Source organism: Bactrocera neohumeralis, chromosome 3 (genome assembly GCF_024586455.1).
Source record: "Bactrocera neohumeralis isolate Rockhampton chromosome 3, APGP_CSIRO_Bneo_wtdbg2-racon-allhic-juicebox.fasta_v2, whole genome shotgun sequence".
Lineage (NCBI taxonomy): Eukaryota > Metazoa > Arthropoda > Insecta > Diptera > Tephritidae > Bactrocera > Bactrocera neohumeralis.
Window position 1 is genome coordinate 29,122,762 of NC_065920.1, and position 24,819 is coordinate 29,147,580.

At 36.8% G+C, this 24,819-nt stretch overlaps 4 protein-coding genes across 4 annotated transcripts; 2 read left to right on the forward strand and 2 right to left on the reverse strand.

The window, feature by feature from the left end:
• Positions 1-877: 877 nt before the first annotated feature.
• On the reverse strand, positions 878-1,346 carry LOC126752915 (uncharacterized). Its single transcript, XM_050463956.1, has one exon. It carries the CDS (start codon positions 1,344-1,346, stop codon positions 1,107-1,109), a length of 240 nt encoding a protein of 79 aa, XP_050319913.1. The 3' UTR covers positions 878-1,106.
• A 135-nt stretch (positions 1,347-1,481) lies between these two features.
• On the reverse strand, positions 1,482-1,923 carry LOC126752916 (uncharacterized). The gene is made up of 2 exons (XM_050463957.1): positions 1,647-1,923; positions 1,482-1,581 (listed from the first exon to the last, which is right to left on the reverse strand). The coding sequence occupies exons 1-2, from the start codon at positions 1,697-1,699 to the stop codon at positions 1,482-1,484; spliced, it is 153 nt and encodes a 50-aa protein (XP_050319914.1). The 5' UTR covers positions 1,700-1,923.
• Positions 1,924-6,482: 4,559 nt separating this feature from the next.
• LOC126752917 (uncharacterized) lies at positions 6,483-7,006 on the forward strand. Its single transcript, XM_050463959.1, has 2 exons — positions 6,483-6,739; positions 6,899-7,006. Exons 1-2 carry the CDS (start codon positions 6,693-6,695, stop codon positions 6,999-7,001), a joined length of 150 nt encoding a protein of 49 aa, XP_050319916.1. The 5' UTR covers positions 6,483-6,692; the 3' UTR covers positions 7,002-7,006.
• A 150-nt stretch (positions 7,007-7,156) lies between these two features.
• Positions 7,157-7,612, forward strand: LOC126752914 (uncharacterized). The gene has a single exon (XM_050463955.1). The coding sequence runs from the start codon at positions 7,171-7,173 to the stop codon at positions 7,414-7,416; it is 246 nt and encodes an 81-aa protein (XP_050319912.1). The 5' UTR covers positions 7,157-7,170; the 3' UTR covers positions 7,417-7,612.
• Positions 7,613-24,819: the final 17,207 nt, after the last annotated feature.

A 24,819-nucleotide genomic window follows, 5' to 3' on the forward strand; every position in this document is an offset into this window, starting at 1 on the left:
GAAGCAGAGGAAGAGGAAGAGCTCCACTCCATTGGAATGACGAGGTGGAGAAGAACCTGGTTTCGCTTGGAATCTCCAATTGGAGCCACAATAATCGCGTAAGCGGTGTATGCGACAGTAAAGAAGATATCTATCACGATTAGTTTTAGGTGATACGTACAACCGTTAGGTGTACAAAATTATAATACTCTGTAGCAACTGGTTGCAAGACTATATATGTATAATTTTTTTCGTTTGAGTATTGATTTTTACTTGGAAAATCAACAATAATTAATATAGTACTTTTGGGGTGAGTTTAAATTATTTCTCATTTCAGTAAATTGGGAAAATTCCCTTTAATTTAAAAGTAATGGTACATCATCACACTGTCCCAATGTTATAATTTTGTTAAGCGCCAAGAATTACTGATGCTCCAGCTGAAATAGGGTGAATACATATGTATATCCCCGACAGCACTTAAGAACAGTGCTTAAAACAGTGATTCACTTTCCATTCTTTCCTTGATCTGAAAGTATGTAAACGGTAAGTAGTCATTGAATTAGAAGCAAAATTCATGAATATTTATTAAAAGGATGCTAAAAGTAACTTAAAGACCTTTGTAGATGTACTTCTCGTAGTAGCTTCTCTCCTCTTCAAACGGTTTAACTCTACACTTTCTCAATACTACCTTCCTAATGCGTAGTTTTGTTCTATAGCATGAACGAGAGAACATGCCCCGTCTTAGAACAATGGCTCAGCAGCAATAAGAGTAGAATATGAGTTATAGAAGCTTTACATCCAGTTCGTGCTCCTCGGCATAGTTCGTAATTAAGAATATCACGGTGATATTTTGTAGGCCTGAAGAATGCTCTACCTTTATACCTTAAACAAAGATTACTTCCATTTGCCATATGTAATTTTATTGATCACCAAATTGTTTGGTATTATAACAACTTTATAAGTACGTATGTATGTATGTACATGCACCGGTTTATGACTAAATTATATAAATCACATTATGAAAGTTCTTACTTAAAGCTCAACAACTTAGGAAACAGGCTTAACTAAACTAAAGGTGAGGTATGAGGGTGGGGATGGAATGCGAGCTTAACATAGCGCTTCCATGATCAGCAGAAATGCAAACTGTTGAATTTTTCACGATCGTTACGCACCATATTATTATACTTCCATTTATCCTCTGACGGCGACTTATGGCTGCCCCAATTAGTGGCAGTACTCGAGCTGCTCGATGACCGTTGTTCCATGGTGTATTTGGTAGCTTCGGTAAGTGGCTTACCATTCGTGGCGTTCGAGTTTGCTTGATCTGTTGGCGAAATGTGACGTTCCGTGCGCTCGGCGTAAACCATTCTGAAGGATGAGAGTGGAGGTAAAAGTGTATCTTCTGTAATAATTTCCCAGGTATTGTCAAATAACCAAATCGTATGAAGCCTACTGAAGTTTTGCTTGATTGCTCACGTTATCCAAGTAGCCCTAATACGAGTTCACGGTACGTGCTGGATTTGTGTTAGAACTTTAAGTTCTAAATTATTGCCGGTATTGCCGGTGCGTGAGCCTTTGCAGACAGCAAGGTTTTTGGACAAGCTGCAAGCATAGTGATTGGTAATTATACTATTAACGATGGAAATAAATTAATTTGTAATACTTACTGCAAGGTCTTCAGTAGCTTCAGCTTGGTATCCGTGGTCGAGGGTCTCAGCATTGACACCAATCGATTTGACAAACGTTCATCTGTTTAATGTATATTGTTGAGTGCAGCGACACTATTTTTCCCGTTAGCAACGTGTACAGCGAGAGTCTTTACTGCGCAGAAGCGAATACCTGCCGCGTTTGGTTGATTTGATAACTATTCGTTGTACAGAGACTGCAGCGCTGACGCCTTTCTCAGTGGCGCTGTTTCACCTTACTAGAGCGCTCACGTGCATTACAAGGCCCTTAAATATTCTCGTCGTGTTGCAGACAGCCGAAAGCGCCAGCTGCCAGACAACTGCAGCGCCAGCGCTGTTCTAAAGTCGTTGAGCGGCGAGCGGACAACTGCCAGCCGGGCAATGTATTGCATTATGACTATAATTTGGTGTTGTTGTATGCGACGCGTCTCAGTCTTTCCTTTGCAATAACAAATGCAAATCAGACACTCGACTGGTTTCGCAGCGAACTCAGCGCGAATTGCGGTGGGCGGTCAGAAACAGAGCATTCCGCAGCCAAGAGATACGCTGTAGACGGTTCGACGAAATAACCTGCTGTTGCTAAAGCTGCTGCTGCTGCCAGCCAGTCAACCAACCAAGCAGAGTGCGGGCCATTAGCCAACGGCAGGCAATGCAGGTGGATTATTCATACAAATACAACAAAAATACGTGGATTCGGGCAACGGTGGGTCTCAAGCGCTGACAGTATGCGAGGCCTTGTTTTTTAGCAACTGAACGGAAATAAATTTTAACTTCTTAGAAAACCAATAATTGCTTAGTATTTCGGGATAATCGCAAATTATCTAATTATATCAAAATGTTGTATTTTCAATATTAAATTTAGTAATAATATTTCGAAAACTAAATTTTCAATTTTTACCGATATTTTGCAGCTAAAGTCGGGTATATTTTATTTATGCAAATAAAAATAAATATGAATATGTAAGCCAGCAGTATTTCGGATAGCTGCTGCATAGAAGGCCCCTTTCGCGCTCACTTTATTATTATTCAGCCGCATGTGATGAAAGTTACCAGTCGCATTGCATCAGCCATTTTCTGACCAATGAATTACCACACGCATGACGACAATATACAAACACAAATACATACTTACAATAACATTGCATACATATATAGAATCGAAATCACACGTTTAAAGCGTGTGAGTTATGCAAAAATTGGTCAAAACCCAATACCAAGGAGAGAAACGTGTAGGGAAGCATCACATTCAGACCGTCTCATAAAGAACATATAACATTTGCTAGTATACATATATATATATGTATGTACATGGTAGATTTTTCTGTCTGTACTTTATTAAAATAAATTAATAATACGTCATATTGAGGAGTTTTGCCTTACACCCATACAGACATGCCATTTATATTCCGACATGACAAAATCACCATGGCGCAAAGTATATAAAGACAGACGCCCAAGCCCAGCTTTTATGCAAACATTTACCGACTGCTTGCGCATCCACTGCTCAGCTTTTGAGGAACTTTCGCGCAAAATTCACAAAATTCAATAAAAGGCATGGCCACATCATCTGGTCAACTCAAAAAATTCAAAAATAAAAGAAAAAAAAGAAAAAATTTAGACAAGGTTCAAGGTATATTCTGGAAATATAATACTTTGAACTAAACTAACGTTTATGAACTAACTGGACAGCAAAAATATATTCGTTCGCTTTGAAATCATTTAAGACGAAAAGCTCGATCATTAAAAAATAAAATGTCATAACTCAGTATTAATAGTTTCCACAATGCGATCCACAGAACATATGCTGCCTGAATATTTTGTCGTCTGAAGAAATCGATATCTTTCTCCAAATGGCGTAATTAATAAAATAGTTCCTTATAACACAGTCTTAACTAAAAAAGAACCATTTCCACTTTTCTCGGTAAAAAACTTCTTGTTGCTCCGAAATATTTATAATCTACCGAGTAAGCTATTTTCGTACTTCGCGCAAGTTATTGGTTTTAAATATTAGCTGAATTTTATAAAATATTCAGTACCCTTTTCATGACTTAATGAGTATACTTAAGTAATTAAGGAAACTATGAAAAGAAAGAAATGATGTTTGATGGTTATGGAAGGTCATTTAAGCTGTCTTATTCAGTTCTTCTTTTTTCAAGAATGTTTCAAAAAAAGACAGTATACCTCACTATCCGAACTTTTCAAGGATTAGTGTATTTATTCATTAACAAATTGGATGAAATTTCAAAAATACTTTCATTCATGTCCTACAATGACTTGTTTTAATGATAAATGTATGACAACAATTTCGCCTTTACTTAATGCTTGGAAAAAATTGTGTTCTCTATTATCAAATTTTTCAAATGGTTTGTCAATAAATTTTTTAAATAATTTTTTTTTTTTTTAATTTCTGGAATTATTAAATCTGTTTGTTTAAAGTCAAACAACAAATAATAAATCTTTAGTCTTTTTGAAATAAATTAAGCTGAATATTGTGGTTGACCCTTTTGATAAAGCCCTTTCAAACGGGCTTTAAAACCGCGACCGATTGGATACTTGTTCGTTAAAGACGGATAGTATGAAGTGGCGTACGTATCGTAGCTGCGCAAGTAAACAAAAATCAGCTGTTCTTCATAACCGCCAACGTCAAATGTCAATTGAATACGTTACCGTATGTAAAAGTTGAGAGTTGGTCTACCGGATGCTTCTCCGGTAGAGGACGCATTGTCTGTCGCTCTCCATATAAATACATACATTCAACTCAGTTGTCTATTGCATACTTCTCCGATACGGAATCAACGTAACCACTCTGACGCGGCCCTTTATTGCTGGATTGCAGCAAGAAATTAGCTAATGGGTTTGAATGTTCAGTTCGTATTTCTTTCTGTTGACCTCTACTTCTTCCTTTACCGTAGAAGTACTGAGGTCTTTGTGCATATTTTCATTTCGAATGTACCATGCTGAACCCGATATCGCTATAAGGTGTTTCGATAGGAACCTCTGTATTATGCCAATATTGAATGCAAAGTATTGTAATATTATTTTATTTCTATTTATTTCTATTATCTAAATTAAATATTGTCTTCAAACTCTTGGAATCTTCTTCGGAAAACTTTCACAAGTACTTCTTTAGATCCTTAATATCAACTCCAAAATACCATTATTATTATAACTTTTAAAGCAGTTTTCTTCACACAAAAGTAAAAGAACTAGTATTTAATAATCTGTTTTGTTTTTCTTTAGTTAAAAATCTGATTTATATAGTGTTTTACTTACTACTATGATCAAAAGGAAGATCAACGTGCTGGGTACACTATGAATTCTTCCCGCCGGACAAACTGTCAGCAAAGAGTATTATTGGAGCGTCATTAGTCAGTTGAGTTAAGCTATGCGTCTGAAACGGACGGAATTATGAGCGAACAAGTATTGTTCCATTCATCAGGATGTTACAACATGTTATACTACATTGGTTCTTCGTTAATTTTTTGTCAAAAACTCGACTCATATCGTTCGGCAACCACTTCGGCAACCACTGTAGTCGACTTTAAATGTCTCTGTGCAACTTCTGACTTTTTGCTTATTCAGCGAACTCATAAGGCCAATGTGATGCGCCGTTTTGACGCGATTGAGATAAAAACAGAATAGAAGCAGGTCTTGAAACCTATACCGGTAAAGACTGTTCGGACTGTTTTGAAAGCTGAAAAAGCATTGTCAAAAGTGAGTTTTATCGGATGGGGATTACTTCGAAAGGGATCAAGCTGATTTGGAAGAATAAGTGAAGAATTTACATTTTATGAACAAATTCTACTTACTTTCTGAACACAGTAGAAGTAATAACCAAAAATAAAAGACCTGTATATAAAGATGGCAAAGAAATGTTGAATTTGCTGTTGAATTTCCACGACAATACGCTTTACAGAAGAGCAAACACTAACCAAACACAACGTTTAAAATTAAACCACAGTCAGGATTCGGCCATGCGGCCAATCGTGTGGTAGGCGCGCACATAAACCACTCGACAACGCCTCCCGGCGTACGAATCGCTAATTTTATAATATATTCTTTATAATTAGGCCCTGATAAAACGACCCAATAAACAAATGCAGGACGGTCACGTGTTTTAGTACGTCAGAACAACAACTATATTAGCATAAACATGTGTATACCGAACTAGTTCTAGTTTAAAAAAATAACAAAAAACAAGAAATTAAATCAATGACGTGAAATATATACATACATCTATATATATAGGTATATAAAACTGTATATATTACAAAACCACTGAACTAAAAAATCACCTTTTCTCATTGATGTCAGTATTTCGTGTTCGTGACGTACAGTTTGTTTTTCAACGCACAAAACGCTTTGCAGTAAACAACACGCCTAAAAAAAGAGGCCAAGTGATGATTAAGACGGCAAAACTCATCTAACTTGGAAACCAACACTCGATCATAAACTCATGTAAGCATCTTTCACCTGAAATTGCCAAATCAACGAGACATTCTTGCTAATTAGGAAATCCCTCAACACACGCTTAGGGCAGACAAGATGTAAACAACCTGCAAATCAGTCCCGCTACTTCGTTATTGAGACGAAGCGTCTTTGGACCCGCAATTCGTTGAGTTTCGCACGTAAGCTCTTCGTAATTTATGCAAAACGAGAGTTCGTTTAAGTAATTTATACAAAACGAGAGTTCGTTTACGAAAAAATCATAATAAACAAAACTAGTTGACAACAGCCGATGTATTTTTAATTTGTTTTGACAAAACAAAACATGCCACGAGCACATGCCCGAGGCCATTGTATAAATCCGGCAGCTCAACCACGGCACCAAACAGTTCGTTGAACAAAGTCAAAGCGTTAATATCGTTTAAAACCTTACGCGTCTAAAACTCAAAATCAAAGTATCAACTTGAGCTTAAATAAGCTATCAGCAGATCAACCCAAAACACAACCATACACAAAATATTCGAAAATACATGTTAGCATTGAAAAATTTTCGAAACCGATGTCAATTAAACTTGTGTGTCAATGAATAACCGCGCAGATACCAAAGCGAAGCTACTTAACAACCTAAGGTAAGTTCGAGACTCACTTCCTTTAGTCCTTTCTTGGATTTCGAGCTTTGAGATGCACTTGCTTTAGTCCTTTCATGGATTTCGAGCTCTGCCACTCACTCACTTTAGTGCCTTCTTGGATTTCGTGCTAATGAACGACTCATTTACTTCCTTTTGCAGCCTTTCTAAACATCTATCATCCAAACAAGGCGGCTCACGTACCACCAACTGCGGTAATCGCCTAGAATTTGCATTACTAACGCTGCTACAGAACGTTCCTTGAATCACGCGCCACCCAGCACTCCCCCACAGACTGAGCATTAAGTTCTACGACTAAGCTCTACAGTTGCTTCCGTTAATAACCAACCCGGCTCATAGGTTAATACGTCGTTAGTTTTTCTAGTACAACGTTTTTTAAGTAAAAAGAAAATTTAGTAAACAACAACAACAAAATGGTCCAAAAACATCGTTCAGTTTCCAAAGCCACCCTCGCCAAGGATGTGAGCCCGATGCGCAACATGACAATCAACAAGCAGGCGCTCGCCTCGAGTCCCGCCAACGGCATGTCACAAAGCTTCGGTGGCCGCTTATGTGTGCCCTCGGCAACATCGAGTAGCTGCAACAGTGCCGACAAATGGAAATACAACAACATGGTGAACAATCAACGCGAACAATTCAACAGTTTGCACTTCTGCTAGGCGCCTGGCATCCTGGCTCCTCGATAGTGGGTCTCCAAAACTCAAGTTCGAAGAACATTTTTCGAAATTTGACTGGCTAAGGCAGCAAAATTGGCGGCTTCACACATGTTTGGGCACATGACATTCACACATATGTATAAAATATCATCAAAGTTGTTTGTTAGCATTCCAATAAATTATACATTTTATAGTTAAACATTAGAAATGTGTATAATCGTATGTGTAGGACCTGTTGTGATTTCGCTGGCAGTCAATGAATAAGCTGTCATTGACGGCGAGTTTATTTGCATTGCAAATTGAGTGGAAAATAACAGAAACAGCAAGCAAGCAGTTCGCAACTAGTTTTAGTTTGGCGAAAGTCTAGCGGCAAGTGAGCAAAGCGTTCTACAGTAAAGTAGAAGTGGAGAAGATTTTAATTTACTAAAATTCCGCTGCACACAGAGCAGCTAGCTACCACATGACTTAATGTGCTTTGGACCCATTGATGAAGGAAAGCTTTCTTGAATGAAAATCGTTTGGTTCAAAAGCATAATTTCCAACCAGAGTAAATTCATTTGTCGTTACGGCCTTTCATTGCAAAAATAGATTCGACGGAATGCGAATGGACGTTGGAACATTATCTAAGCGAATGCCCAGCCTCCAGCCGGTTGAGATCGCGTCCTACTGGCTTCAACTTAAGGAACACTGGGCAGCTGAGCTAGAAAAAAATTACTTTTGTCACGAAATTCACTGAGTTGCTGGATAAAGCTTAAATTCTTTACCCTCCGGGAGCACTATGAGTCTAATGACGGACCAGATGCAGCTGCCTGCGGTATAGAACTCACGCGCCTCCTTTTTCAACCAATCAACCTACGGTCTTTCAGCATTCAGTTAACGGCTCGTTAGTGTGGAGCTTCGGCGCCTTGAAAATATGCGTTTTTCCATCTTGAGACCCCACTTCGTGTGAAATATTTTTGCAACAGGCCATAACTTCAGTATAGGAAAGAGGAAATAGACGCTGGAAGCGAATTCCGGTGTGTGATGGACTATCTCACTGAATAGTTCCTTCAATTTATGAGTCATAAGTATCATAGGCATTGTCTACGCAAAAAAGTCTATATGTGTAGAGAAGATTAGCAAAGCTTCATTTCTATTAATGAACTAAAAAGTTGTTCGTGATTTCCGTCGTTAATCCCTAAACATTTCTCTTCATTAAGCTAATGTCTAATAGCTTAAAATCTGTATGTAACCACATACATACCTACCATATGTCTTGACACAGTCGTGTGCATAGCAAAGACAACCTCGTCACGTGTCGCATCTTATGCGTTTCTGCAGTGCAAAATTTCTACCGTTATGCTTTTTTCTTTTTTTTTTGGAGAAAGCCAATCCAGCACGCGATTTCGCTTCTTCACCAAAATGGCTGACGGCAGCACAAAGCGCACGCACGCCTGCAAAGTGCAAGCAAATAGCACAATAACAATTGTACATACTTTATATATATTATATACATACATACATATATGTACATGTGATATAGATATGTATGTGCACATTCGATGCGTGCATGTGCCTGTGCATGCAGAAATTTTGCAAATAAATTTTCACTTTGTTGTAATTTTTTTTTTCCAACTGCCACGAACCTTTGCCAAATTAAATTATTACATTGTACGCGCATTATTGTAATTGTTGTTGTGTATTTTATTTTGCAAATCCGCAAAATGGCGAACGCCGCTCATATTTCATTGTTAGTCGGTGTTATTGATGTCACATTTTGCATTGTGCTGAAGCCACAAATTGTATGCAGATTACCAGAGCCACACATACATATCCACATAGAAATATTCGTGCAAACATACTGACATGTATGCACATACATATGTACATATATATACAGTAATACACATATAGCTATGCTTACAAGTATATACATGAGCATTCATATCCATAGGCTCATAGTGATTCATACGATTTCCCCACCTTCGGAAGCTTCACCTTATGATTATTTATACATACACATACACATGTATATAAATACAACATAACCATAAATTATTTTGGAACTAAACCAAAAGTCACATTTATTCCTATTACAAAAAATTGAATTTGGCTTTACAAAAACACATAATTCAAATGTTTCCGGATATAAAATTTAATAAATCTTTATACCAAGTTTTCCAATAGGGTTATATGATTTCTAAGTATTGTTTCGGCCATTTTTAATACGTCATGATCTGAAATTTTTATACCCTGAACAGGGTATACGTAGGTTGCTATATATATTTCTGGCCTAATAATGTAAATAGGCATATTTATCAACAAAACTGGTTTCGTTTTTTTTTGTTTATTTTTTTTTTATTTTTTTGTCGATTGCTGTTTTGTTTTTTTTTATTTTTTTTACGAATTTCCATGATTCGTCACTTGTGACGCATAGATCCATGATTCTTATAAACGTCTTTTGAAGCACCGCGATCGTATTTTTCAGCATTTCTTTACACCAATCCACACGAGCCTTTTTTTGAGCGATTGTCAAATTGTGCGGGATCCAACGAAAACAAACCTTTTTTACGGCCAGGTGTTCATGCAATATCGAATGTATGCTGGTGGGAGAAATGCATAGGCATGCCTCTATCTGAAGGTATGTTACATGACGGTCTTGCATTATCAGTTCACGTACGGCATCGATGTTTTCTGGCAAAACGGCTGTTTTTGGACGACCTTCACGGAATTCGTCTTTGAGCGAGCGTCGGCCACGATTGAATTCGTTGTATCAGTTTTTCACAGTGCTATAGGATGGTGCTTCATAGCCATACAAAGATTTTAGTTCATCGATGCACTCTTGTCGTGATAATCCACGTCGAAAGTTGTGAAAAATGATCGCACGAAAATGTTCACGAGTTCCACGAGTTTTTTTTTGGCCGAGATGAATTTTTTAATTCCCTGTAAATAAAACAATTCACGATTAAATGACAAAACGTTCTGAGTGATGTTATGCTAAAAAATGTCAAACTTTCCAATGGAAATGTCAGATTACACCTGGCAACACTTAGTGTTGCCCTAGGCCAGAATATATACATACATATAGCAGCCCTCGGTATCTATCCCAACTCGCTCGTGTTGTGGTCGATCATAACGTTGCGAGGTAGGCAGTCTGTTTTCTCTTCGCTGCGACACGGCACTCCTCGTCGTACCAGCTGTTCTTTTGCATTTTCCGAAAACCAATGGTTTCGGTTGCAGCTATTCGTAAGGAGGTTGAGATGCTAATCCATAGTTCCCTTATATCGACGCTGGTAAGTGCTCTCAGAGAGCAGGAGCTCAAGTCGTGTAGAAAACTATTCGGCTGTCTGTTGTGATTGCAGCTTTTCGACGGCGAAACTTCTTTGTGACTGCTGTGAGACGTTCCTTGACGCACAAAAAGGGACGTGTGTCTTCCCTGCAAAATAGTGATCAGAGTCGATAATTGCCCTTTGAACGTGCACATGTCTAGAACACTGGATTCATGTCTTCCGCCTATCACAACATGATGGTTGCGCTATTTTCGATCCGAAGATAGCCAAGGAGATGGATTTTCTTGTGCCGGAAGTCTATCGGCCTCGGTCTATTTAGGCATGTCTTGTTATGAAGGCTTAATTTTCCAACTGTTATGCCAAAAACACCTTTACCCATGCCTCGTTTTGAACGACCTTCGACCTCTTCAACTGATGAAAATATTAAAAAAGTGAAGGATATGGTTTTTGAAAATAGTCGGGCAAGTGTTAAAGAGATGGTAAGAGAGCTCGACAACTCTAGCGAGTGCGTTCAAATTATTTTGGTGGATATTTTGGGTATGAAATGCGCTCTTGCCCGACTCGTCCCGTTAAAGCTGTTCGTTTTTCAAAAAGGGTACGATTGTGACCGAATTTAAAGCCAAAAATGAGCACCATCGACCAACCACTGTATTTACCAGATTTGGCTCCATGTGATTTTTTCTTGTTCCCCAAACTGAATTCTATTCCAAAAAGTGCTTATAAAAAGTACTCGAGAACTGAAAAAAATCTTTAGCATAAGTGTATTACATCTGATGGGGATTACTTTGAAGGCAACAAGATAAATATTGATGAATAATTAAATATTTTGCGTTTTATTTATAATTTCCGGGTAATTTTTTGTCACAAAATTTTATTTTATATGAAGTTTTATAATTTATTAAAATTTCAATATTTACTTATGTAAATATTAGATATTTTGCTGAAAAATATAAATTATTATTGCATTTATCCTTATCGATTTTTTATGAACCATAGAATATTCTAACCTGTGTACTCGTATATATTTACAACCATATCTACCATATAATTTACATTACAATGTACATATATGTACAGCATCTGTTATCTACAATTACAACGCTACCTTTAGCGGTCCATTAATTTCCTTACGTGATTAAACTTGCCCAGCAAAGCACGATAATATAATGAATATTAGTTTGTTTTGATTGTATGCAAATTTTTGTTTGTCAGTTTAAATTCAACTTTATTGATTTCAAAAACATATACATGCACATGTGTCTAGCAAACTTGAATGAACCAGTTATTACGCATATTCGATTTAAGTCGCACGGGTTACCGGCTCAGTTGAAACCAAGCGGTTCCAAATTTGCAATTATGAATAGATATTGGTTTCAGGTACAGTGCCTCACATGTATAAACAGATGAATGCATTGCCAATGATGACGCCATCCAATTATAAAATTAAAATCTTAAAAAAAGGAAAAATCTTCTATTTTATTTTTGGAAACTTAATAATAGCAAAAAATTCCTTTCACACAACTAACCTAAAAATTCCATGAAATAAACTCGTTGTTAAATTCCACTAGAACAAACACTGAATATTCTCTTCTGTATGTTAGTAGTTCTAGGTCAGTCTGTGATTAAGCAATTATTCAGTTACGGGCTAAAAGAAAAAATATTAACTATTTCGAAAATTGTGAGACGAATACTTGAACTGTCTATGAGTTAAAAAAATTTTGAGAAGCAAAGTATGATTAATAGCTTTAGTAAAGCTGGTCAAGGAAAGAAACCTAAAAACCAAAGAAAAATTTGTGCTGATAATTGTTGAAGAAGATTCTTTTCACTCGGCGGTAAATGTTAAATAGATATTAAGAAAGGTTTCAGCTGGAACAATTCGGCACACACTTAGAAGCTTCGATTTACACGGTTGAGCAGTTGTAAAAAAGTCGTACATATCCCAAAAAAGAGAAAGAAAATGATAAAATTTACGAAATTTCATTCAGAAAGGCCGCATGAATTTTGGCAAAGAGTAAGGGCAGAATTCACAGTTATAAGTTAACCATTGGTAAACTAAAATGTTAACTATTGGTTTACTAGTACTTAGTATTCACAGAGTTGAGTTTAAAAAACAAAAAAGAAAAAGTTCGGACGATTAATACAGTGCAATCGCGATTGAGGGAACTAATTCGTGCAAGGCCTGTTCCCTCAATCAAGATTGTTGCTTCAACTCAAATTAAGATTTTATACACTTTCTTTTATTATTTTTTGAAAAAAGTTAAATAGATTTTATTCTTGAGATCATCTTTGTACATTCACAAAATAAGAAAGCAAAACTTTATTCTGCTGAAAAAAAATTAACAACTTTTGTTTGCTTTTTTTTTCAACATCACAGCCTCCTCCCTAAAATTTTTAAGAACCATTATATTAGGAAGAGAATTAGTGTATTCTTCGGCCCACTCTATAGCCTTGTCAAAGACTGAAACGGCTTCTGAAGCGGTTATATTGCATTTTTCATTTGGTTCTTCGTCTTCTTCTGAACTTAAAACAGCAACGTCATCCACTATATTCAAGTCTTCAATAGGGTCATTCGTTGAAACCCAAGCAACCAAATCTGCTGTATTAAACGTAACCTGTGGAAACTATTTCTTTGTTAAATTTAGTACTTTCACATATAAAAAATGAGGGCTTACTTCTGGAACTATGCTCTCCAGCAAATTATTTATTTCCGCGTACTCTGTTGATTGTTGCTGAATTGTATTTGAACGTAAGACACTCAAGGGCTTAATTGTTCCCATGCATGTGCCAACATACAAACAGCGTCTTTTAAATTTAAATTCTTTAAATATTCATCTGTGTTCGCTTTTCCAAACGCTGATCTCAATAAATTTGGCTTGTAATGTAACTTTGTCAATCTAATTACATTTTGGTCCATCGGTTGGATCAATGGCGTGACGTTTGGTGGCATGAAGATAGTAAAAATTGATCCACAATCTGACTTTAAGTCTTCTACTCCAGGGTGACAAGGAGCATTGTCTAAAATCAAAACTGCTTTTAATGGCAGCCCTTGTTTTTGCAAGAAACGTGTAACCTGCAAAATGTTAAAAAAAATTTCAAGTGTTACAAAATTGACAAAAAGTTAGAACCATAAAATTACCTGTGACACAAAAGCATGATGAAATCATTCTTTGAAAAGTGATGCAGTCATCCAAGCGTTTTTAGAGTTTTTATACTCGACCGGTAGCTCAAAATTTTTAAATGATCGTGGTTTTTTTGCCTTGCCAATTACCAACGGTTTTAACTTGTGCACTCCACTTGCGTTTGTGCATGCCAAAAATGTCACTCGAGCTTTTTAAATTTTTCTGCCAGGAGCAGTTTTTTCAGAAGAACTTACGTAAGTTTTATCGGGTAAGGTTTTCCAGAACAAGCCGGATTCATCCGCATTGTAAATTTGGTCGTCGCATAAACTAAGCTCAGCCTTTAGTTTTTTAAGTCTATTTTTGAACTCTGGGACTCCATCGGGATTTGATGAAAATTTTTCACCACAGACTTTTAACAGACGAATTCCAAATCTTTTTTTAAATCCATTGAGCCAACCGCAACTTGCATTGAATCTGTTGCTTGATCCGTACATTTCTTCGAACAATTGCTTCGCCTTTACTCTAATAGAGGAACCGCCTATTGGCACATGCTTACTTCTTTGTTTAATAAACCAATATATATATATAGCCTTAATGGACTTTCTTTTGCTGTGCATTTTGGATGCTGCTTTCAAAATCTTTGACTTATTGTTTTTTATTCGGGTTATTGTGGACTTAGTGACTTTATATTCTTTTGCTAATTGCGAACATCCCGCCCCTTTTGAAATTTTCTCCAAAATTTCGGTTTTTGTGTTAAAAGTCAAAAACAACTTCGTTTTCTTTGCCATTTCAAATCAACTGATTTGGTATACGCATTTAAACACAAACATTACACGGCCGCATGCTTTTATTGCATAGAAAAAAGCAAAAAAAAAAAACGGTACAAAACATATGCATTGTTATTTATTTTTTGTTTTTGTTTAGTTGTTTTTGGTCCAGTTCCCTCAACTGAGTACTAATGAAACTGAAAAGTTCAATGAAAAAAATTACGTGTTCCCTCTACCGAGGTGTTCCCTCAATCGCGTGTTCCCTCAATCGCGATTGCACTGTACTTTCTTTTTGGCGACGATTTATAATTATATTTCAAATGTCTTCGATGCGACATCACTTTCAATATCTGATCCAATATTATATTCGCTAGACATTTTAAAAAATTATCAATGAAATCAATTGTCAATTAGACGTTCACAACATCAGCTGTTATTTAATTAGTAGTTAACCAACAGAGATTGGAGTTTAACTAATAGTTTACTAAACATTGTTAATAAGAAGTAGTTGGTTAAGCCGTTGGTATTGGTTAACAAATCACTGTGAATTCGACCATAAATGACATAATTTTTTTCGGTATTCTTAACAGTATCATTTTTCCTATTTCCAATACTATTTCTTCACAGACGAAAGCCAAAACTTAACCACTGTGGTGGGCCGGTAATGGTTTGGGGATGCATATACAACGTATAATGGATCGTTTTCAAAATTATGTTGATAGTACAAAAGAAAATGTAAAGCAGTCACTTTGTGGATTAAAGACAATTTTATATTTTAAGTTTTTTATGTATGAGGGTAATATTAATATACTGCTTGTACAAACAAACTATTTATTTATTGAAATCATTATCGTACATATCATTATAATATTTTGTATATTAATGTATTTTATACTAAACCCTTCAGAATTTATTTTAAATTAAATTATATTGAAAATAGTTGAATTGGCTGAAACCAGTTAAGATCACGTGTTAGAAATAATTTATTTTATAACCACATATATATATATAATACAAAGGTTTTGTTGAAAATCACTAAAACGATGCGTTAATCAACTAACAAAAAAGCGGATCATTTACTGGTCAATCTCACACTAAATTTTACGGAAGAAATGGCAGAAGGATATACTGGATGCCAGGCTTTTTTGAATTTTTTTCTACCCTAACCCCCTCAAACGTTGATTGACAAACAAAAATCCTGGCTCGCCCACTGTATGGACCAAAAACCATATTTTTTTAGGTTCCCAACATTTAACTAGACGTTTTTTCAATGAAACTAAACTTTCATATAATTTTTTTTCAAAAATAACCATCCATTTTCATAAAGTTGACTTTTCAAACTTGAAAAATTCCCCCGGCAAAATTATTATTCTCAGAAACTTTTTTTATTTTTATTGAAAAAATTCCAAATTTCAAATCACTATGTTTAATGTCGCAGAAATTTTTAAAGTTTTGAACTTTTTGAATATACCATCTGATGCCAACTTTTCTGTCGCATAATCAGCTGTTTATTAATATATGTCGGAGTATTGGAACCAATGATGATACAAAAGCGTTTTGCCAAAAAACACAAAAAAAAAGTGATCAGCGATGGAAAAACGTAATAGTGTGATTTATTTAAAATATGTAAATGATGGATAAACACCTTAGTTGAATAAAATTTTTGTTTATCGCACCATCACTCGACAATGATATGGTAGCATGTTCAACGCCATGTGGTCATCACAAGAAACGTCACGTGATATGGTTCCCTTGAAGAACCGACTTGTTCCACGACGAAGTGCCAATAAAACGGCTAAAGACCTGAAGAGACGCAGCATCCGACGATTGAAAAATGACATCAAGCCTTACAAGTTCCAAAAGGCCAATGATCTCACACCGAAGCAGCAACAAGTAAGACTTGAGTTGCTTCGCTCGGCCGAAAGCGGTCAAATTCCGAACATTGTGTTTTCTGACGAAAAAAATTTTCCAATTGACAATCGAAACTCTCAAAACGTTATCTTGACAGGTATATATACGTATACTATATATAATTCTTACTGACACATAAGGTTTGCTGGAGAAACAAAAATCATTATATGTAGTATATGGGCGTTTCGGGATTGTTTCGACCAGATTTTATCTAAGCGCGAGTTTACCAACACCAACATACTATTAACACACATCTCCGAATTCCCCAGATACTAAAAAACTCAATCATTTAGAGTAAAGACACCAGTCTCGGATTTTCGAAAATCCGTGATAGTAGTTATATAGAGGCGATTCGTTTTTTGACCGTCTCAAGTATCCGCTCAAATTTATCTATTTTACACAAATTTAGACAAAAAGATACACTGTTATGAGTAAAAAACGTTCTCTCATTTTTGGCCGATATATGCGGTATAAAGTCATCGGAAGTCCGAAAATCTTTATATTATGTATATCGAAGCTAAGGGAAGTATTTGTCCGATTCAACCCATTTTTGACATACAGACATATCATATTGTCAGATAAGGATAATCCCTGAATTGTATAAGTATTTTAAACATTAACCGATATTTTCGATTAAAAGTCAAATGGGGTCCAAATATTCAGTACTTAGTGGCTTGAACAGTTTTTGTTGGATATGAGCAATTTTTGGTCATGAGGTGACATACACTATTTTCATTATTCGTGCAAAATTTTATGCCGTTATATTAATTAGTTCTTGATTTCTGTGCTGGAAAGTGAAAGAATCAAATGGGATTTAAAATTTTGCTATATGGAAAGTAGGCCTGATTGTAGCCCATTTTTACACAGTGCATGGGAATATGAGCGGAATATGAGAAACGAGTCACGAGATATATGATTTCACCAAAAAGTAGGCGGTGTCACCCTCTTATATCATCTCGGAGTTAAAATTTAATATCCCTGGCGTATTTAGTTTTTCCTTTATCGCGGGTTTAGAAGTTTTTAACAATACCGTTATATGGGGAATGAGCGGGAATTTCAAATTTGAAGAACTAATATGGCATCAGGAAATTAAATGGCATACAAAGAGCAACCTGTGCGGAAGTTACCGAGACTATTAAGTCATGACCGACTGAAGCGCTAAACCTAAGTAGATCAGACTATATCCTCTAAGTTTTTTATTTCAATCGTCACTTTGGGGTGAGGTTACCCCCTAGACGTGAATGGAATAGAGGTTTAGCAAGGACGAGGATACTACCTCTATCTATAACGTCGGATTCAAAATGGACTGCGGAGTTGGTATATTCTTCAAATAAATCAATAATAGATTTATCACTAAAGTATTCATATTTAATAAATTTTAAATTGCTTTTAGACTTGGAGAAATTTGTGTCATCCTTTAGTGTATTTATTACAATATTTTTGTTATAAAAAATATTTGTTTAAAGCAGCAAATAATGACAAATAGCTCTTACCGTTTTTTGTCATGGTGCTTATTAAAAATAATCCCTTTTCTCAATTCAATTAATGGACAATCTGTTACACTGCCTTCACACGCTTTCATAAAATCCTTCGACATCCATCTCGACCATGGCCATCTATTATCTCCCGTTGCGCCTTGTGTTTGTGCCTTGTAATGCCCTTAAATTAAAATGTTCATAACACAATTTTCCAAACAACACAATTTGCAATGAACGATTTTAACGCTGTGATTCGGAAGCAATCATCGCCGTGGTGGCGAGCTGGCGAAGAAACGTCCGGGCGTCAGCAGTCATTAAATTATCACACATTTAACATCAAAACAATTGAAAAGTAGCATAACTCACTGGATGCTGTCGAGCATATGCCATGCTGAATAAGCTGTAAATGAGCCATAAACCGTCCCGGTAGGAATAGACGTTCACCTAGCACATCGCCACAGTTAGTGTGGTAGAACTGTGCTCTAAACAATTCCGACTGACATTCGTACATTCTCTGCCCTTCCTGTCTTTCCGTTGTCTGTGTGCGCCACACTTGCTCAACCACCCCGCTTGCCACATCCACCATACCGCAACTGTTCATCCACTTCAATTCACACACAATCGCATTACAGACCACTTTAGAACTCGAAAAAATCTGGTCTTCGCCATGGCAAATGACTCTGAGACGCATTACAAGTCAAGAACATGGTTATTACATCAGAATAAACTGAGGTTTTCGCCAATACCGTTATTGTCACTGCTTCCCCTTTGGACGTCACTTGACGCGCAAGATGCTGCAACATACATATTTACATACAATGGTCTGTAGTGTGGGCAAATTACTTCGGTGTTGAACGGTTGAGGGTTGCAGTCTACTTTCATATGCAGAGGGTGCAGAGGTCAGGGTGTTGTTATGTTTGCAATGATGTTGTAAAGCTGTTGATGATGATTATGACAGCGTGACAACAGTGTGCCGACGCACGACTCCATATGGAATATGGAATCTGATAAATGCTATATGTGTTTATAGTCGACAGTGGTGTGTGAATGTATTAAATTTGCCACCGTGTTTCTGACACGTCGGAGATCTTATAAATATCAGAATGTCTAGCCATGTTAATGTATATGTAAACTAGTCCATCAATTTACCAAATTGAAATTTTGTCGAATATTATCTGTTGGAATATGTCGATCAAATACAGCAACAAGGTGTATTCCAAAGTAAACAGGACTTTTTGATTTAACCATGGTCCATCTATATATATGTCCAGTGAGAATTTCATGACATTTCAATGATTGGAAGTGAAGTTATTGCGTTTTAAGTGTCAGTATGTTTGTCTTATCGGTGCGAAAGTGAGCTCCGAACAAAGAGCCAACATTAAGTTTTCTTTTAAAATTCGTAAATAAAACTTTTACCGAAACGTTCAATTGATGAAACAAGTTTATGTCGATGATTGCCTATCCCGTAGCAGAGTGCACGAATGGTTTCAACGTTTTCAAAGTGGTCGTGAGGACATGTAAATGACGATCAACATGTGGCCCAATCAAAATCCGTGATCAACGCAAATTCCAGCGAAACTGTGCGTGAATTTATCGAAAATCAACCGAAATCATCATTGAAATTCATGAAAATGGAATTGAACATCTCCAAAACATCGATTTATCGCATTTTGACCGAACATTTGGGCTTACGAAAGGTGTGTGCACGGTTTGTTCCGCACAAATTGACTGACGACCAAGAATTCAACATTCAAAGAACGATTATTTGACCAAAATTCACATTTTAACCATTAACCACTCCTCGTATTCACCTGATATGGCACCGTGCGACTTCTTCCTTTGCGGAAAAATGCATTTTCCCATGAAAGGAAAGCGTTATGCAGACGTAGAGGCCATTCAAAAGGCTTGTACCGGCATACTGGCGGCCATGTCGGCCAACGAGCCGATGCGTTTGGACCGTGAAAGCTGTATTCAAGCAGAAGGAGACTATTTTGAATAAAATAATTTGATTTTGTCGAAAAAAAACCATTTGTTCTGTTTTTTTTTTTAAAGTCCTGTTTACTTTGGAACATACCTTGTATATGTAGCTGCCATACAAATTGGCCGACCCAACTTAAGTTCTTGTATGGAAAACGTTTTTATATGCCAAGGTATCTTCACGATATTCGGGGCATCGCTAAAGACTTCGGGAAATCGGACAACTATAGCATACAGTTGCGATACAAACTGATTGCTCAAAATCAAAACAAAAATATTTTCATATCCTTTTTTGCTGTCAAAAATGCACCAGCGATACCCTTCACTTCGGTGCAGCCAAAGTTAACGTTTCTTGTTTTTATCATAACTTTCCGATTATCACACACTGTATGCACTTCACACTCCCACCCCGATTACACGCGCATCATTACGAGTAATTTAGTTTTTGTTTTACCGTAATTCATTGAATCCAACATCAAACGTAACAATCGACTGTCGACTAATATTGCCCACACTTCGAACTGCTGCACATATGATTCGTCGGCATGTGTATGAATGGGGGTGTGTGTGTGCCGTTAGGTCAATAGTAATACTGATACGATTGTGTCCCACATTGCGTCTAGCAACAATTTCTTGGAACTCATAATGGTAACAGCACCGTCACCACTGCCGCCCGTATAACCGACGCCGACACACTCAATGACTCGCCACATTTGCGATTTGCAATTTAAGGCAAAGTGACGATAAATCATAAACGAAACATCAATTCCAGCACTTGACCCCTGCTGGCGTAATATCGAGAACGTAAACTTCGATTTATCGAGTGTGTGTGTGTGTGTGTGTGTGTGTAGAAGTTTATGTGGTCACAAGGATACCGTCGAGAACGTTTGTAAGTTTGTGAAGCGTGTGTACTTGTGGCCAGAAGTGGAATTATGGCAATATTGCCAGCTCACTTTACCGTTGTACTCACATTAATTTACATACAAATGTCGGTATTTCCTTATAAGCATTTGCGTGTATGTATGCAGGTATGTTCTCTTCAATGGAGCATTCGGAGAACTTTGCTTGGATTGGCTGCATCACGGCCTCAATCAAAAGTTCCAATTGATTGTTTGCGAGAATGTGGTATTTCCAGCAGATTATGCAATAAAAAATCATATTCAGCATGTACATAAGTAGCTAAGTAGGCAGGGTGGACTCAAAGAAAGTAAGAAAATACAAAGTTTAGTCTCATTCCAACTTAGATACACGCCCAATGTGTTACAATTAAATGTGCATGATATATGTACATACTTCAAGTTATCTGTAAAGCTTTTCAATAAGAAACTTTTAAATTTAATTTTATATAATATTGAAAGCGGGCGCTGTAATTATCCAATTTCATTTGCAAACTAGTTCAAGAAAACCAAATAAAATGTTTGAACCTTATACTTGTTCAAATCGGTCTAATAACTTCCGAGATACGCCTTATACTACATGTGGGTTCAACCTCAGTACAGATTACTATTGACAATTATGGAATTCTTTTACTTACAAGAACTTGATTTTGATCGAACAGTTTGTATAGCAGCTATATGCTGTAGAAGTCCGATATCGGCGGTTCCAAAAAAAGTGCAATTTCTGAGGATGAAAAGGACGTGTGCAATATCTCAAAATCTGAGAGACTTCTTGTTTATTTTTATTGGCGTATAGCCGAGTTTCCACCTTCTCTTTCCAACAGAGTTAAAGCTTTCTTCTTTCTCCGGCGGGTACTACGTCGAATACATTAAGAGCTGGAGATTTTTCATTTATTCGGACGACATGACCTAGCCAGCGTAGCAGCTGTCTTTAAATTGGTTGAACTATGTCAATATCGTCATATATCTCGTTGCATCGGCTACGGTATTCGCTGTTGCAAAGGACCATTAATCTTTCGCAAAACCTTTCCCTCGAAAACTGGTAACGTCGACTCATTAGATGTTGTAATCATCCATTCCTCTGCACCATATAGCAAGACGGGGATGACTTATAGTGTTGGGTTTTTGTTCGCCGAGAGAGGACTTTACTTCTCAATTGCCTGCTGCGTTAGATTTCTACACTGACGTTGTTGTTGGTGTTAATGCTGATCCCAGGATAGACGAAATTATCTACAACTTCAAAGTTATGACTGTCAAAAGTGATGTGGGAGCCAAGTCGCGAGTGCGACGACTGTTTATTTGAAGCCAGGAGATATTTCGTCTTGCCTTCGTTTACTACCAGAGCCATTTTCTCCACTTCCTTATCCAACCTGGAGAAAACAGAACTAACGGCGAGATTGTTGAAGTCAAAGATATCAATATCAACGGTGTACGCCAGCTGCTGTACACTCTTATAGAAGATTGTACCTTCTCTATTCAGCTCTGCAGCTTAAATTATTTTCTCAGAAGTCGCCTTGTCTGAAACTTCGTTTGGTATCGAATTGCTTGGAGAGGTCTGAGAGACTAATTCGCGTATATACAGATAGACGGGCGGACGGATAGACGGGCATCGTCATGCTGATCATTCAGATGTATACTCACTATTAACCCCAACGTTTTTTCTTTTTTGGGTGTTACAAACTTCCTGCTGAACTTGATATACCCTGTTCAGGGTATGATAACAGCTCTTTGAGCTCATTAGCATCAGACATTATTAGATGAAATGTCATTCATTGTACTTATTTCTTGATATGATTCGGTCACCAATAAAGTGGTGATTTCGAGTGCTATAGAGATTCGAGTCAACTAGAGAGATGAAGCATTTAGAAGAATAATGTTGAGCGTAAATTTTCGCTAGATATAGACTCATATACCTATGTATATTAACAAAGTTATCCGTACTCAAACAAACCAAGACAAGGTACAGATTAGAATTGTGTCAAAAGTACATAAAGATATCGCATATATGTATGTATTTTGTACGAAATCCTTTAGGTCGAAGTAAGGAAATAAAATTAATGAACATTTCTTCCATTGCGTGTAATCTCTTTTGTTCCCATAATATGAAAAGAAATACTCCATTGCTAAAACTGAAAAAAACCTGCTAATATCATATGAAAGCTCAAGACAGATTTACACATACGAAGTTTCCACTTTCTCTAATTTACTCTTTTTATTGACAGATATTCGACTTTTCTTGCTATTATCAGCCCTTTCCCAGGTTTTGTATGTAGAAACTGCCACTTGTGACATGCACTACATCGACTTTAATAGGAACTACACTATACAGTCATACCTGGTGAATACACACATACATAAGAAATTGCCTATAATTGATAGTGCCGTTATAGACACGGAAGATTGATTAAACTTTGCTGCCAAAAGCGTGTTCCTCCAAATTGTGTACGAAAGTGTACAATTTATGGCGGCACAGTGTTTAATTTATATGAATTTATTGGATGTTACATTAATAACAAATAATAATCTTCACTCAAATGGAATGTGATGCACAAGTAAACAATATCTGACAAGGAAATTTTAGATTGTTGAGGTTATTGATTGTAAAAAAATCAAAGCAAAAAACAAATATTTTTTTTAAATACTGAATGTGTCCAGACGACGATTTTCCGTAAAATGCATAACTTTTTAGAAAATGGGTAAAAATCCAGGTAATCCAAAGGAAAAAGTAGAAGCAGCCAGCTTATAACTTTTCAGAAAGCTGGAGATTTAATCAAGGCTTGGTATGCTAAGTTCAGACGTGGTGAAATGAGCACCGAAGACGGTGAACTCCCAAAAGTGGTTGTTACCGACGAAAACATAAAAAAAAATCTACAAAATAATTTTGGGTGACTACAAGCACTCTAAATATATCAACTGAATCATATCATTCATGAATATTTGGGTATGCTTCTGAACGGTGTTTGGAGATGTTCATGCGTAATAAACCCGAGTTTCTGCTTGAATAAGTGACAACATGTCTCCATAAATTCACTCCGTAGTTCAATCGGCAGTCATTCGAGTAGACTGCATACGATAAACCCGCTTCTAAGCGTGAAAAAAACAAATTTGGCTTTGGATCGCTTTCGGATCCTCTGTATTCTCTAGGTCAGGTCTCCAGCGACTATTTCCTGTTCTCAGACCTCAAATGAATGCTGGCTGGAAAGAAATTTTCGTCGAATGAAGATCGTGCTAGAGGCATTTTTAACCCGATCTATTACTATAAGAGTACATTATGGGAGATATCTTGGAGATTTACTTATATTTGCAGTAAAATATCACTTAAAGGCATTGTGGTCCTCTGGTCCACTGTAGTTCAGTATGTGAGGGCTTAAAAAGTTACAGTTAAGTAGATGACCTAATATAACATAATTTTCTGATAAGCTCAATATTTTTTATAATTTTGAAAAAGCTTAGACTATTTCCCAGACATAAGTCGTTGTCGTTTGGTCTCGAAATCCAATCCAAAATAACTCTTGCCAACAGGTGCTACTTCGCACTAAGTAAGCAATTGAGAAGTAAAGTTATCACTCGACAGACAAAAACCAAACTCTATTAGTCACCCATTATTCCAGTCCTGCTATATGGTGCAAAGGCACTGAGGATGACAACATCTGAAGAGTCGACGTTCTGGAGAAAGTTCTGTGGAAGATTTATATTCCTTTGCGCATTGGCCACTGTGAATACCGCATTCGATGGAACGATGCTGTATGAGATATAAGACGACATTGACTTAGTTCAGCGAATTAAAAGACATCGGCTGCGTTGACTGGGTCATGTCGTCCGAATGAACAAAAACACTCCCGCTCTGAAATTATTCGACACAGTACCCGCCGGGTGAAGCAGAGGTAAAGAAAGACCACCACTCCGTTCGAAAGACCAGGTGGAGAAGGACCTGGCTACGCTTAAAATCCCCAATTGGCGCCAAACAGTGAAAAGGAAGAACGACTTGC

Bases quoted from the DNA above. Each gene is read 5' to 3' on its own strand.
- LOC126752915 (XM_050463956.1), bottom strand. From the start codon at position 1,346: ATGGTTTACGCCGAGCGCACGGAACGTCACATTTCGCCAACAGATCAA.
- LOC126752916 (XM_050463957.1), bottom strand. From the start codon at position 1,699: ATGCTGAGACCCTCGACCACGGATACCAAGCTGAAGCTACTGAAGACC. The intron at 1,582-1,646 runs GTAAGTATTACA...CTATGCTTGCAG, and splicing joins AAGCTACTGAAGACCTTGCA to CTTGTCCAAAAACCTTGCTG.
- LOC126752917 (XM_050463959.1), top strand. From the start codon at position 6,693: ATGAATAACCGCGCAGATACCAAAGCGAAGCTACTTAACAACCTAAG. The intron at 6,740-6,898 runs GTAAGTTCGAGA...TTCCTTTTGCAG, and splicing joins AAGCTACTTAACAACCTAAG to CCTTTCTAAACATCTATCAT.
- LOC126752914 (XM_050463955.1), top strand. From the start codon at position 7,171: ATGGTCCAAAAACATCGTTCAGTTTCCAAAGCCACCCTCGCCAAGGAT.